At 40.9% G+C, this 17,146-nt stretch overlaps 1 protein-coding gene and 1 pseudogene across 1 annotated transcript; one reads left to right on the top strand and one right to left on the bottom strand.

Annotated features, from left to right (window-relative positions):
* Positions 1 to 163: 163 nt before the first annotated feature.
* LOC121387199 lies at positions 164 to 1,782 on the bottom strand (annotated as a pseudogene).
* A 7,641-nt stretch (positions 1,783 to 9,423) lies between these two features.
* Positions 9,424 to 11,013, top strand: LOC121387198 (kelch-like protein 2). The gene has a single exon (XM_041518224.1). It carries the CDS (start codon positions 9,424 to 9,426, stop codon positions 11,011 to 11,013), a length of 1,590 nt encoding a protein of 529 aa, XP_041374158.1.
* The last annotated feature ends 6,133 nt before the right edge of the window (positions 11,014 to 17,146 follow it).

The following is a 17,146-nucleotide window of genomic DNA, read 5'->3' as shown; positions in this document are numbered from 1 at the left end:
CGCCTATTTGATGACGAGACTATTGTGATGATGGCTGATAAGATGCTGGCTTTTATGTGATGATGATGACTACTATGATGATGCTGGTGATCATGACGATGGCTATGATGAATGAGTGATGATGCACTACTAATGATGTTGATGATGTTCATGCTGATGACTATTATGTTGATGATGACGATGATGATGATGACGACGACGATGATGATGATGATGACTATTATGATTATGACGGTGGCTATTATGATCACGTTGATGATGACGACGATGGCTGTTATGATGATGGTGATGATGACGATAGTTATTATGCTGCTGCTGATGATAATGACGATGACTATTATGATCATGCTGATGATGATGACAAATGCTTATGATGATGATGGACTATTATGTTGATGCTGCTGATTATGACGATGACTATTATAATGTTGTTGCTGCTGATGACTATTATTATGATGATGATGCTGATGACTATTATTATTATTATTATTATTATTATTATTATTATTATGCTAATGATGATGACGATGACTATTATGATGATGACGATGACTATTATGATGATGATGATGATGATGGAGGCGATGACTATTATGATCATGCTGATGATGGTGAGAATGACTATTATGATCATGCTGATGATGATGACAAATGCTTATGATGATGATGATGGACCATTATGGTGATGCTGATGATTATGACGATGACTATTATGATGCTTCTGATGATGATGACTATTATTATGATGATGATGTTGATGACTATTATTATTATTATTATTATTATGCTGATGATGATGACGATGACTATTATGATGATGACGATGACTATTATGATCATGCTGATGATGACGATTACTATTATGGTGATGATGCTGATGGCGGCGATGACTATTATGATCATGCTGATGATGATGAGAATGAATATTATGATCATACTGATGATGACGATGACTATTATGATGTGACGATGAGTATTGTGATCATGCTGATGGTGGCGATGACTATTATGATGCTGATGCTGCTGATGATGACGATGACTATTATGATCATGCTGATGCTGATGACGATGACTATTATGGTGATGCTATTCATGTCGATGTCCATTATGATGATGTTGACAATATTATGATTATGCTGATGATGACGATGAGTATTATGATGATGATGACGACGATGAGTATTATTATGATGATGACGATGAGTATTATGATGATGATGACGACGATGAGTATTATTATGATGATGACGATGAGTATTATGATGATGATGACGACGATGGGTATTATTATGATGATGACGATGAGTATTATGATGATGATGACGACGATGAGTATTATTATGATGATGACGATGAGTATTACGACGATGATGACAATGTGTATTATGATGATGATGACGATGATGAGTGTTATGATGACGACGATGAGTATTATTATGATGATGACGATGAGTATTATGATGATGATGACGACGATGGGTATTATTATGATGATGACGATGAGTATTATGATGATGATGACGACGATGAGTATTATTATGATGATGACGATGAGTATTATGATGATGATGACGATGATGAGTATTATGATGACGACGACGATGAGTATTACGACGATGATGACAATGAGTATTATGATGATGATGACGATGATGAGTATTATGATGACGACGACGATGAGTATTAAGATGATGATGACGATGGGTATTATGATGAAGACGACGATGAGTATTATGATGATGATGACGACGATGAGTATTATGATGATGATGTCGACGATGAGTATTATTATGATGATGACGATGAGTATCATGATGATGATGACAAATATTATCATGACTATGACGATGGCTATTGTAATGACTGTTGTGATGACTATGATGGTGATGATAACGATGACTATTATGATGATGATTAGTTTTCGGTCAGAATATTTGAATATTCAATCGCTAGTTTGATATTCGAGATATTCGAATAGTATTTTCAAGTTTTAGAATATCTGGGAATTTTATGTCGTATGTGGAAAACGACTCTAATTGAGATGGGTAATGTGGTTTCTTTGAATGTAATTCTAATATAGGTCACGTATGCTGTTTACCACGTGCATTCAGTCGTGAACATAAAGAATGTTTCCAGTTTTATAAAAGAGTATTAGTACTGACGTCTGATGCGGGTGGCTGAAATTCATGAAAAAAAAGTATTTTCGACAACACGGAAACGGGGACGAACTATAATACAAAGGATGAATCTTTAACATGTATGTGGTATGTGCTATCCTGCCTGTGGGATGGTACGTATAACAGATGCCTTGCTACTAATAGAAACATGTAGCGAGTGTCCTTTGTAAGAATATAATAGTAAAAATTACCAAATGTTTGACATCCAATAACCGATGATTTATAAATCAACGTGTTGTCTTTAAACAAAACTAAATTTTATATATGCACACATAAGATTGTTAATTAATCGATTTTATTATTTCATTTTAATTCATAGACAAGAACACAATGTATTTGAATGTATAATAATCAGACTGTGGTAGATAGTGTGTTGTGCTATGTATATATGACACACAAAGTTTGTCCATTATCTGTCTTTAGAGAAAGCTTGTATTAATAAAACTACCAAAATTACTGATTCACTTTTCTTGTAAGATCTTTTACTACATGAAAACTCAAAGAAAACGACTGGTTGATAACCTCTAAGAGATGTCCTAATCAGTGGACACTTCCAGCTGTTTTCATCCGAAATAAGCCGTCGGCGGGCTCATTGGAATATTTCTAGTTCCAACCAGTGGACCACGACTGCTATATTAAAGGCCGTGGTAAGTGCGGTCCTGTCTGGGGGATATTGCATACAAATGATCTCTGGCAACACATTCGAACATGTAGCTGTTTGCTGTCTTAAAGCTAGAATTACTAAATGTTTGACATCCAATAGCCTATGATTAATAAATCAATGTGATCTGGTGATTTTGTTTAACGAAATGACAAGAGCACATTTATTATTCATAGATTATCGGACGTCAAACAATTTAATAATTCTGAAATGTAGTCTTAGAGAAAACGCGCTAGACTTTTCTATTAGTAGGAAATCGTCTTTATATGCACAAACAGAGCAGCTCATACCACGGCTTTTGATATGTTAGTCGTGGGACACTGGTAGGGACAGGGGAATCCCCAATCGGTCCTACGAACAAACCACCTACCGCTATCACTCTAACAACTGAGCTATATCCCGCCCCTGTTTCTTTAACAATGGTAAAGAACGTGTTGACACAATGAAACGAAAACAACTGATTACTAATCATTAGCCTATTGGAATGACACGTTTCGTTGTATTAATAGCCACAGTTTCTTTAACAATGGTAAAAAACGTGTTGACACAATGAAACAAAAAAAACTGATTACTAATCATTAGCCTATTGGAATGACACGTTTCGTTGTATTAATAGCCACAGTTTCTTTAACAATGGTAAAGAACGTGCTGACACAATGAAACGAAAACAACTGATTACTAATCATTAGCCTATTGGAATGACACGTTTCGTTGTATTAATAGCCACCGTTTCTTTAACAATGGTAAATAACGTGTTGACACAATGAAACGAAAACAACTGATTACTATTCATTAGCCTATTGGAATGACACGTTTCATTGTATTAATAGGCACGTAGAGGGGTGGCACGTAGCCCAGTGGTGATCGATTACTAATCATTAGCCTATTGGAATGATACGTTTTGTTGTATTAATAGGCACGTAGAGGGGTGGCACGTAGCCCAGTGGTGATCGATTACTAATCATTAGTCTATTGGAATGATACGTTTCGTTGTATTAATAGGCACGTAGAGGGGTGGCACGTAGCCCTGTGGTGATCGATTACTAATCATTAGCCTATTGGAATGACACGTTTTGTTGTATTAATAGGCACGTAGAGGGGTGGCACGTAGCCCAGTGGTGATTGATTACTAATCATTAGCCTATTGGAATGATACGTTTCGTTGTATTAATAGGCACGTAGAGGGGTGGCACGTAGCCCAGTGGTGATCGATTACTAATCATTAGCCTATTGGAATGATACGTTTCGTTGTATTAATAGGCACGTAGAGGGGTGGCACGTAGCCCAGTGGTGATCGATTACTAATCATTACCCTATTGGAAGGATACGTTTCGTTGTATTAATAGGCACGTAGAGGGGTGGCACGTAGCCCAGTGGTGATCGATCCCCGTCGGTGGACTCATTGGGTTATTTCTCCTTTCTGCCAGTGCATCATGACTGATATTCCAAATGTTCTGGTGTGTGCTGTTCTGTCTGTTGATATAATGCTAGCTGTTGTAAGGACATAAAGTAGTCTTTGTTAGGTGTATTTGATATCTCTGTCCACGGATCCGATACAAACCTTCCCATATATTTCAGGTTAGCTACATTCAGAGAGGTGGGCCCACTGGGTTATTTTTCGCTCCAGCCAGTGCAACACGACTGGTATATCAAAGGCCGTGGTATGTTTTATCCTGTCTGTGGGAATGTGCATATACAAGATCCATTGCTGCTAATCGAAAACAGTAGCCCATGAAGTGGCGACAGCGAGTTTCCTCTCCCAATATCTGTGTGGTCCTTAACCATATGTCCGACGCCATATAACCGTAACTAAAATGTAACGAGTGCGTCTTCCTTCAAGTATACATATAAAGTCCACTTAACAGTCGAAGTGTTCTGAATGGGCCGGTTATCTGTATGAGGTTAGTTTGACCGTGACCAAAACAAGACCTGAATAAAGTTATTAAAAACAGTATAACGTTACGTCTTTTCAAACAGGAAAGTCAAATAGATCTCAAGCTGAGAACCATTGTATTAGTTCAAATACCAGGCCAGTCTGCATGGAGAGTTCAAGGGGCGAATCCGCAACCCCTGCTCAAAGCAAATTTTCTTTTTTAATATGTTTTCCAGGTGAACGTGACTCGAAAACCCCTCTGAAACTTCGCTAAAAAAACCCACCCCCCCCGATTAGTTTCCTACACACGCGCCTGAATAAGTGAGAGTCACGTAAATTATGTGGAAAATAATAATAAATAATAAATTTGAAATATGACAAACGTATTAAACATTTATTAATTATACCAATAGCGAGGATTCCTGTATGGGGAAAAAATTAATCTTCAAACGTATATATACCCCCCACGCACACACACATACACACACACACACACACGCACACAATAATAAGAATAAGGGAGAGTTGTGGGTTTTTTTTATTTGTTCGTTTATTGTTTTGTTTTTTGTTGTTTTTTTTGTTGTTGTTTTTTGTGTGTGTTTTTTTTTTTTGAGGGGGGGGTGGGGGGTGGGTGGAGGATTGTTGGTTGTTTTTGGTGTTTTGTGCTAGTATAATAAAATAGTTGTTTTATTCAACGCATCAAACTATCTGTTTGTACTGTAATACGAATAGGTTGTTTACTAAAAGGAATCTGGCCATTAGTAATATGATCGGTGTCAACTTTGATATAATTCTTCTCAGAACCGTACCTATCGGGACAATGGAAGAGCACCCCACCTACGCCCCATCCCCCATCCCTTAGTTACTTTAGGCAAGTTACGGTCTTGTTTCTACGTGTGCACTTATATAACCAGTCTGGTTGAGATACTCGAAAACCGTAAACAGCCGATGTGTTCCGCACATAATCATGTGGTTACCCTGAGAGTATCCGAAACAAGTTCTCAATAGAGTTATTTATAAAGTTTCACGTCCTGACCTACATAAGCTGATGAGAGCAATGGCATACTTGTGTGTAGGTCAGCAGCACGTAAATGCTAACGAGTCGCCAATAAAACTAAATTTCCGGTAGTAAAACCAACGATATATGTCCGCAAATCGAAACCCGTTGTCGCCACTTCAGGGGCTACTCTTTTCGATTAGCAGCAATATATATTTTATATGCACCATTCCACAGACAGGATAGCACATACCATGGCTGGAACGAAAACATATCCTAATGCGGCCACCGACGGGGATCGATCCCAAAGAGTCCGGGCATTAAGCGAGCGCTTTACCACTGGGCTACGTCCCGCCCCTCGACTGGTTCTAACCAAACGCCTAGAAACTCTCGAACCCGGACGCCCGTACCTTCGCCCTCACACCACACACCCTTTAACGCAGTCGAGTATGCGCATCTGAATTGTTCACCCTGAGACTTAAAGCTAAACGCGCACCACTCACTTCGCCTGTTTTGGGATAGTTTGTACAGCCTTAACCTTAATCCTACCAACTGGGGTCCGATCGGACACCGGGTGGTATATTTTGTATGTCAAATATTTATTATCTGCACTTCGGTGTCTAGATTTTGTTGGTCTACCCTAGCCTGCTTCAGGGCATGTGTTACTTTCAGATGCTGGCAAGGTATTAGGTTGTAAGATTGATTTTTATTCTGGGGTCCAAACCGACCCCAGCAAAAATTGGCAATTCCATATTGAGATGGTTGGCGTAGTAGCTCCTGGTCAGCCACAGCAGGCTCAACAGGCAGTGGGTGTTGCCAAGAGGAGAAGATGTTGCCTGTGTCCTCGTCAAGTTAACAAGAAAGTTAGGCTGGAATGTGGGGCATGCAGGCAGCCTGTATGTTCCGATCACAGCACCCAACAAGTTGTGTGCGAACAATGCCTATACATCCAAAAATGGCAGACTATTCAAGTTGAAAGAGTCAAAACCTATGTTCCTGCAGGACATGATGATAGATAATCAATTTATTTTGTTGACGATATTTCACGTTATAGTTTGGTACAGGATTATGCCATTGTTTAGTTCAGAACACGTCAAATGCCAATATTAGCTGGGAAAAGAGCAAAATTTGAGTGATATTTCCTAACAAATGACTCATCAAGGAATGCATTGACTACTATTCTGTTATTTTTGTGCTATTGTCACGTGTATGTAGCCAATAGAGCATTTAAACAAGCAAAGGTCTTTTGTGATACATTTTTTTCTTTTCTAAAAAAGGAAAATATCAGTGGGGTCCGAACGGACCCCAGTTGGTAGGATTTGTATGTAAAATGTGTTGGTAGGATGAAGGTTAACAACCTGGTCCACGGTCTCGTGATCGATATATACAGAAACTGGGTCACCCGTCTCGTGAAAGCTATTTTGTTGTGTTACCTGTCTGTTGATTGCGGAGGTAAGTCAATGATTTCCACCAATCCAGAGTACACTGTTTGTAAATATATCACGTATTAGCTTTAACAAAACCTTGTTTTAATGTTTTGAGTTTATAGTTTACACCAGTATCAATTGTCAATATTTAAACAATGTCGCCGAGAGTTTGTTCAGCATGTTCCGTTTTAACACGAATCTAAACGTGTTCATGCCTCGGTTGGGAATGGTGATAACAGACATCGCGGGTGGTTGTGTCTCGAGTTCTCATATCCCACCCGTTGGTATTGGGCTTCAGCTGTGAGGGTAATGTATAAACAATATGTGAAGTAGGTGTTGGGGGGGGGGGGGGGGGGTGGGGGGGGGGGGGGGGGGGGGGATACAGCCTCTAGTGCAAGGGGAACAGTCTATATTGGGCACAAGACATATTTTAATATCCATTTATTTGGAGTAGGACAACAGCAACAAAACAACCCGTACATTTTTATCTCACACACCCCAACCCCTGTTCCTGTGGGCTTGAAATATTTCCCGTATTTTAGACATGTTTATCCTGAATTGTTTGGTGATACAAACACGCACAACACCAAGAAAAGGCATGTTTATTTAACGCCACAATAACACATTTTCAGTAGCGGGTGCAGAATGGAGGATCAGGGTCGAAACTATGCTCCAGTTGACACACAATATTAGTTTGTTTTCTGGGTGATCATGACCGCGCTGTAAAGATCTCTCGCCACAGTCCAGACCCGCTTTCATATATTTAATACCTCGGCTGTGTTGGTTATTTCAAAGGGATAGTCCTAAGTTCGCTGCATGGATGATGTTTCTAACTAATAAAATATTTCAACGATTAAACTTAGATATTAAATATATTTTCTTTTTTAGAATATCAGTGTCTGTATATTCAGTGTGTTTCTGGTCGTCTTAATATTTGTAAGAAGCCCAAACTGGATTTTATCTTCAAATAATTTCGTACGTAAACTGAAATTTAACCTAGTACAAATATTAGAACGCTCAGAAACTCGTTTAATACACAGCCACTAATATGTTATGCAGGACACTATATTTGATATGTAATTACAATCGTTAAAACGTCGTTTAGTAGATAACATTAAAATATTGCAGCAAACTTAGGAATGTCCCTTTAACATGTGTCCAAGGAAGAAAGAGAAGAAACCCGCTATAAAGATTTCTTATTTTAAAACCAAGAATAAATCATACTATGCACTTTCCCATCTCTCTCTCTCTCTCTCTCTCTCTCTCTCTCTCTCTCTCTCTCTCTCTCTCTCTCTCTCTCTCTCTCTCTCTCTCTCTCTCTCTCTCTCTCTTTTATTGGGGTTCGGCTGTGAGGGTAATGTATATGAAGTGTAAGGCTGTGAGGGTAATGTATATGAAGTGTAAGAGAGAGAGAGAGAGAGAGAGAGAGAGAGAGAGAGAGAGAGAGAGAGAGAGAGAGAGAGAGAGAGAGAGAGAGAGAGAGAGAGAGAGAGAGTGAGAGAGAGAGAGATACAGAGAGAGAGAGAGAGAGAGAGAGAGAGAGGGGGAGGGGGAGGGGGTAGATCACACACTGTAGTGGACGGGACACAGTCTCGTGTGGGGTCACAATGCATGTATTAATATTCGTTTATATGGAGTAGTGGTAAAAAAAGGTACATTTGTCTCCCTCGTCCCCTCCCCCGGTTTATCCTGACGTTATGAACAGGGTCTGCACTTTACGGCCGCCCGATCGCCCATGGCGAGTCAAAATAGCGTCGGGCAAGTTAAAACCTTATCACGTGTCGCCCGCTTGGCGACCGAAAATGTTTGCATATTGTATTATGTATCAAAATGAAAATAATTAATGTTTGTAAGAGAAAGTTATTTTTTATTTATTGTTTTCAACTGGTTTTCTATTAATATATGCGCAACCAAACCCATATACCGTAGGACATAATAGCGACCACTTCCCCAGTATATTATTGTCTAACAAACATATGTCTATCAACAGGGAAGACTGCCTTAAGGATAACATACTTAAGGATAACAAGTTTTTCTCTGTAACTTAGTCAAGTTTAATGGTGGGATTTAGCTCAGCCGGTTGAAAAGTGTAGCGGGTTTCGTCTGGTGACTACCAGTCAGAAATAGCAAATGTTTAACATCTAATAGCCGATGGTTAAACAAAACAAACTTCAGAACTTTCATAACTTAAGGTGTTTGATAAATACCAACTTAAAGTGTTTTACTTTTCAATGAAAATAATTTTTTTGTTTTAATTTAATTTCAGTTCACGTCAGTAGCTACTTACAATGGAGGACGTTCAAACCCAACTTCTGCAGAACATTCATCAAGAGATGATCAACGGTTCGTTCAGTGACATACAGGTGATTTGTAGGGATGGGAAAACAACCGGAAGTCGGCTCGTTCTGGCGGCGCTTTCCCCGTACTTCCGGACCATGCTTACATCAGACATGGCAGAGAGTCGGACGGGCGTCCTGGAACTTCCCTCTGTGTCGCTGTCTGTGTTTCAGGACGTTCTAAAAATGTATTTCTGCAAAATTAATGTTGTGAACGAGGACAACTGCATGCATATTTTAGACGCTGCCGAGATGATGCAGCTTGATCCTATCAAAAATCTGTGTAACATCTACCTGAACCAAAATCTCGACTTAACTCCTCAAAATAGTCTAAATTGGTGGAGAACCCTGAAACTCTACAATTTCCTTGATTTGTCCAATCAGGCACTTTCCTGTTTGACTGATAACTTGGCTGATTTTCTTAAAATGGAAAATGTTATTCATCTGTCAAAGCCAGAACTTTTGGAAATAATTTCCAAAGATGACTTAACCTGTAAAGAAGATGACATTCTGAAAGTCGTCATGAAGTGGATTGAACATAATAATCCAGAACAGGAGGACGTCCAGAGTATTTTTGTAAATGTGCGACTGGATATTGTTGGCCGACAATTTCTTGTTAATGAGGTAGCGTTTTCAAAGATCGTTTTTGAGAATAGCGCTGTGAGGGAAATGATACAACACGTTTTATGTTCAGCCCTGCCACGACTTACAAGCACATCAAGGTTTGTTGCCAACCAACCTGATGTCTTCGTACTACAACACACTGGCAAGTTACTGCTGTCTTGTTTCACGTCAGAAGAGAAGTGGGAAGACGTCCCGCCAGCCCCAGTAGATCTTGGATCGGGTTATTCAGCAGCGAGTTTGGATGACAAGATCTACATCACTGGTGGTGGTAAACAATCTAAATGTACACTGGTGTATGACACCATTAGAAAAGTGTGGAACGTAGGCCCAGATCTCAACCATAGACACCGATCTCACTGTACAGCTACATCTAGCTCTACATTGTATGTTATAAGCGGTTGGGCTACCCATACAATAGAAGAGAAGAGCGAGAGTGAGGAGCAGTGGCAGGTGGTTGGTGATTTGGGATTGAACAGAGAATTCGCTTTTCCTGTCACAGTTGGTCAGAACATTCTCGTTATGGGAGGAGATGTAAACGACAACCCGTCAGATCTCATCCAGTGTTTTAACACTAGAACCCGCACTGTCACCAAGCTGGATACAAAGTTGCCTTGTACATCCATTGCACTAAGAGGATCTGTTCACCTCCCAGATGTATATCTGAAGGACTATGTTGGCAACGTGATGCACATTCACGTCACTGACAGAAATGGAAAAATCCAGGTTGAGAGTAAACTAACAGCTAAGTGGAAAACATTTCAGGTTGTTGACTTTGGTATCGTTCACCGACATGGAAAACTGTTGTGTTTTACATACCATGGAATCAGTATGTTCAACCTGGCTGAAGGGAAAGAAGAAAAGGGTACATTCCCAAAACCACCTAGAACGGGTGCTGTGTACAACGTCGTGATAATTTGACACGGAGATACACTACAAGGCTACGTCATTAATCACAGTGTTACTGGTCGTCTTGTTGACACGGGATACACTACAAGGCTACGTCATTAATCACAGTGTTACTGACTGTCTTGTTTACACGGGATACACTACAAAGCTACGTCATTAATCATAGTGTTACTGGCCATCATGTTGTCACGGGATACACTACAAGGCTACGTCATTAATCACAGTGTTACTGACTGTCTTGTTTACACGGGATACACTACAAGGCTACGTCAGTAATCACAGTTTTACTGACTGCCTTGTTGACACGGGATACTCTACAAGGCTACGTCATTAATCACAGTGTTACTGACTGTATTGTTGTCACGGGATACACTACAAGGCTACGTCATTAATCACAGTGTTACTGGTCGTCTTGTTGTCACGGGATACACTACAAGGCTACGTCATTAATCACAGTGTTACTGAATGTCTTGTTGTCACGGGATACACTACAAGGCTACGCCGTTAATCACAGTGTTACTGACTGTCTTATTGACACGGGATACACTACAAGCCTACGTCATTAATCACACTGTTACTGACCTTTTTAGTCACAGACAAGAACACAGTTTATTTGAATGTATAACAATGGGATTGTGGTAGATGGAGTTTCGTAATATGGTCGTTCATTAATCTGTTGACAGGTGGATATTTGTTGCTATTTAGAATTAGGAGAACATATACAAAAATGAGACTTATGAGCAAATAATCCATCAGCCGTTATGGTATATTGCTTATTTTAAAAACATAACGCCATTTATTAAAGAATGGTATAATAAAGGCAGTATACCTATTCGAGATATTCTCTCAGAAACCGGACATATTATTCCTTTTATAGATTTAATTCAAAAATACAATATCGGTGTGACGTTTTTAGACTATGAAACATTAATACACAATAAACCTGGAAATTGGACGTTGTGGTTTATTTACTAATATTCTTTCTACAAACACAGTCGTGCTAACAGCGCAAACTAGCTGGTCCACAATTTTGAAAATAACTCTCTGGTATGGAAAACTATATACGTAACACCCAGACTGTGTACCAAAAAAGTATCACTAATTGGTTTTCAATATAAAATTATTCAAAGAATAACGGGCACACACAGCTATTTGTATAAAACTGGATTACTCGATGATTCATTGTGTACTTTTTGTAAAAAACTATAGAACAGTTATTCGTAAAACGTTCACATGTAGCTGGTTTGGAAGAATTTGGAAAAATGTATTTTTAACACTACAGAATTCCGTGTACTTTTCGACGATCAAATGATAATGTTTGGTATACAGAGAGGGCAGATGGTATTGCACCATTTAATTTTGGTCACGACACGTTATATTTATAACTCACGACTATCAAAGAATGTGCATTTGTTTATGCGAGTGTTAGCCATGGTGAAAGAGTATTGCATTACTGAAAACTTGTTTCAAAAATAAATCTGTACGGTGGCGTATGCGTATTAGATCATAATCGCACGCCGTCACTGTCAAACACACGTTTATTTCAAAACTTACGTCTATTGTTGCAGAATTAATCGAATATTGTCGATTACTCTATCAAAGTTATAGTCTGTTTTGTTTAACTACACCACTAGATCACATTTATTAATGATAGGTTACTGGACGTCAACAAATGTAATCATTCTGAAAGGTAGTCTTAGAGGAAACCCGCTACACGTTTCCATTAGTACCAAGACGTCTTTTACATGCACTTCTGTACAAACAGGGCAGCTCATACCACAACTTACTGCCAATCGGCCCTACGACCAAACCATCTAAGGCTATCACTCTAGCAACTGAGCTAGATCCCGCCCCTTTCTTTTGAAACTCAAACAATGTATTAACCTATTGGTCTACGCTTTTCGATTATCTGCAAGGGATCGTTTTGTATGCAACTTCCCACAGACAAGATAGTACATACCATGCCCTTTGTTACACCAGTTTTGGAACACTGGCTGGAACGAGAAATAGACCCGTAGACTCACCGACCGCGCATTTGGGTCATAACCAGGGTATATTAAGTAATAAAGTCTGATAGTTGTATTCTAATATTATTGTTTTCTTACATTAAGTCATGGTATGTACTGTCCTGTCTGGGAAAATACATACATAAGATCTTGCTACTAATGGAAAGATCTAGCGGGTTCCATCTCTAAGACTATAAAATTATGTCAGTTTGATAACCAGTAGTTGACAGTAAATAAATCAATATGCTCTAGTGGTGACGTTAAAAATAATTTCATATTGTGTAACTAGTTTATTAGTGATGACGAAGACGACGATAATGGTGGCGGTAACTATTATTATGATGACGATGATGACTATTATTATTATTATGATGACGACGATGACTATTCTGATGATAACGATGACTATTATGATGATGATGATGATGATGATGATGATGATGATGATGACCAGTATGACGATTATATTGATTGCCATTATGATGCTGCTGCTGATGACTATTATAATGATGCTGATGATGATGACTATTATGATAATGATAACTATTTGATGATTATGACGATGATTAGTTGTCTGCCCGCGGTTTGGAAAATTGCGTATGTGAAATTTATGATTACCTCTCGAAACAGTTAAGAAAATTTAACATAACTAAAGACAAATAGTTTGTACACTTTGTAATACTGATATTGGAGATGAATACCATTATTTATTAAAGATTTTAAATAAAAATAATGAAAACATCAGAAGGAAAAATATATACAGCATTTTATATATGAGAAGAAAACTAGTCGTAGCGTATTATATATAGTCTTGTGAAATGATGTTTCTATTTGCACTTTTTAGCTGTTTTGATTACGCACCCGGTGTTCGTTGTTAACTGTTGATGTTCCACGTAATGCGTGTTCTTGTCAGGTATGTCAACTAGCTATTTGTCTTGTCCTGTGTGAATAATTATTGTAAAATCTGAGAATATTAAAATACATCAATATATCCGAATCTGGCTTGTTTATTTATTTATTTATTTATATATTATTATTATTATTATTATTATTTTTATTATTATTATTATTATTATTATTAGTATTATTATTTTGGCTATTATTCAAAGAAAATCCCGTCAGTAGTCTAGTCTAGAAATCGTTTAAACCTGAACACTGGGGGGGGGGGGGGGGGGGGGGGGGGTGGGGGGGGGGGGGGGTCCTGTGGGGGGGGGGGGGGGGGGTGGGTGGGGGTGGGGGGGGGGGGGGGGGGGGGGGGGGGGGGGGGGGGGGGGGGGGGGGGGGGGGGGTGGGGGGGGGGGGGGGGGGGGGGGGGGGGTGGGGGGGGGGGGGGGGGGGGGGTTGTGGGGGTGGGGGGGGGGGGGGGGGGGGGGGGGGGGGGGGGGGGGGGGGGGCGGGGGGGGGGGTGGTGGGGGGGGGGGTGTGGGGGGGGGGGGGGGGGGGGGGGGGGTGGGGGGGGGGGGGGTGGGGGGTGGTGGGGGGGGGGGGGGGGGGGGGGGGGGGGGGGGGGGGGGGGGGGGTGGGGGGGGGGGGGGGGGGGGGGGGGGGGGGGGGGTGGGGGGGTGGGGGGGGTGGGGGGGGGGGGGGGGGGGGGGGGGGGGGGGGGGGGGGGGGGGGGGGGGGGGGGGGGGGGGGGGGGGGGGGGGGGGGGGGGGGGGGGGGGGGGGGGGGGGTGGGGGGGGGGGGGGGGTGGGGGGGGGGGGGGGGGGGGGGGGGGGGGGGGGGGGGGGGGGGGGGGGGGGGTGGGGGGGGGGTGGGGGGGGGGGTGGGGGGGGGGGGAGGGTGGGGGGGGGGGGGGGTGGGTGGGGGGGGGGGGTGTGGGGGGGGGTGGGGGGGGGGGGGGGGGGGGGTCACAATGCTACGTGTTCTTGGGGGGGGGGGGGGGGGGGGGGAAGGGAAGAAAAGAAAAAAAGAAACAGATACCATCTAATACTGCCGCATATTTCTTTTCGGTCTTACTATTTTTGTGTTGGGACATTTTTCGTCACAGCCAGTTCACTACTACTGCTGTATCAAAGGCCGTGGTATGTGATATCATGTTTGTAGGATGGTACATGTAAAAGACTCCTTACTATTAATGGAAACGAATGTAGCTGGTTTCCTCTCTAAGCGTATATGTCAAAATTAACAACTATTTAACATCCAGTAGCCAATGATTAATAAAGCAATGTGCCCTAGAGGTGTCGTTAGGGAAAACAAACAAACGAAATTTAATGATAGCTGTTGTAGTGACATAAACTAGTCTTTGTTAATATATATATAGAATACTAAACGAGCTTGCCTGTCATACCATTTTTATGAAACGAGTGAACAGTTTTGGTATCTGACGAGCGAAAGCGAGTCAGATACCAAAACTTTACACGAGTTTCATTAAAATGGTATGACAGGCAAACTAGTTTGGTATTTTATTTATTAAAAACCAACTGCAAACAAGCCGCAACGCAGAAGTAAGCAGATGTCGGGACCTACTACACGTTATTTTTCTACGGACTGGGTCAGCAAGTGATCTACGTCACGCTCATATCACGCCAATATTACACTAGTTAGATACTGAGTGATTGTTATGACATGAGCAATATCTTACACTGGTGTGTAATAAATAAGTGTATTTGATATTTCCTGTCGAAGTATCCGGTACAAAACGTCACACATATTTCAGGTTACCTACATTCAGAGAGGTCACTTCAAGTATAAATATAAAAAACACTTAACAGTCGAGGTGTCCGGTACAAAACGTCACACATATTTCAGATTACCTACATTCAGAGAGGTCACTTCAAGTATAAATATAAAAAACACTTAACAGTCGAGGTGTCCGGTACAAAACGTCACACATATTTCAGGTTACCTACATTCAGAGAGGTCACTTCAAGTATAAATATAAAAAACACTTAACAGTCGAGGTGTCCGGTACAAAACGTCACACATATTTCAGGTTACCTACATTCAGAGAGGTCACTTCAAGTATAAATATAAAAACCGCTTCACAGACGAGGTGTTCCGAATGGGCCGCTCATCTGTATGAGGTTACCCTTACCGTCTTACTAAACAGGAAGTCAAATAAACATCAAGCTCATAAGCACAGGAACTACTTTACACACTAGTCTAGTGTGCATGGTGGGTTCAAGGATCGACCCCCCCCCCCCACACACACACACACTCCTTGCTTAAAGCAAATTTTCTTTTTAATATATTTTTCCCAAACAACATGACTCGAGCCCCCCACTGAAACTTCGCAAACCCCCCCCCAACCCCACTCCTCGAATAATTTCCCGAACACGCACCTGAATAAGTGAGTCACGCAAATTATGTGGACAATAATATTAAAAATACCCAATCTGTAATAAATGCTTAAGCTATTTGAAATATGACAAACGTATTAAACATTTACTAATTACACGTCTGTCAGAGCATTAATAATGGGGATTCCTGTATGGGAAAAAAATGTTTCTCCAAACCTATGTATACCGCCTACCCTCCACAAGAATGAGTCGGAGGTTGTTTGTTTTTGTTTGTTTGTTTGTTTGTTTGTTGTTGTTTGTTTGTTTGTTTATTTATTTGTTTGTCTTTTTTTTGGTATTTTTGTTTTGCTAATATATGTTTAATGAAAGAGTTGTTTTAGTCAACGCTTCAAAATAAGAATAGGTTGTTTACTACGAGAAATCCACCCGTTAGTTATATGATCGGTGTCTGCTTTGATACAATTCTTCTAATTCTTCTCACAACGAGAAATAGCCCAATGGGTCCACCGACGGGGATCGATCCCCCACTTACCGCGCATGGAGCGAACGCTGTACCACTGACCTACGTCTCGCCCCTTTTACTAAAATGAATCCACCCGTTAGTTATATGATCGGTGTCAGCTTTGATATAATTGTTCTCATTCTTTTCACAACCGTACATATCAGGAACATGGAAGAGCACCCACACCTACCCACAATATATCTATTTGTAGCTTACACATTTTCTCTTTATTCATCTGGTCAAGACCCTGTGTTACTTAACCCAGATCTGTATCTATCCCCTCCCCAACACCAACACCGCCCCTACCCCCACCCACACCCCAATTACTTTAGGCCTAGTTACGGCCATAGTGCACTTATATAACCAGTCTGGTCGAGATACTCGAAAACCGTAAA

The sequence above is a fragment of the Gigantopelta aegis genome, chromosome 13, assembly GCF_016097555.1.
Source record: "Gigantopelta aegis isolate Gae_Host chromosome 13, Gae_host_genome, whole genome shotgun sequence".
Taxonomy (NCBI): Eukaryota; Metazoa; Mollusca; class Gastropoda; order Neomphalida; family Peltospiridae; genus Gigantopelta; species Gigantopelta aegis.
The sequence above is the reverse complement of the archived record's forward strand: the minus strand, read 5'-3'. Positions and strand labels throughout refer to the sequence as shown.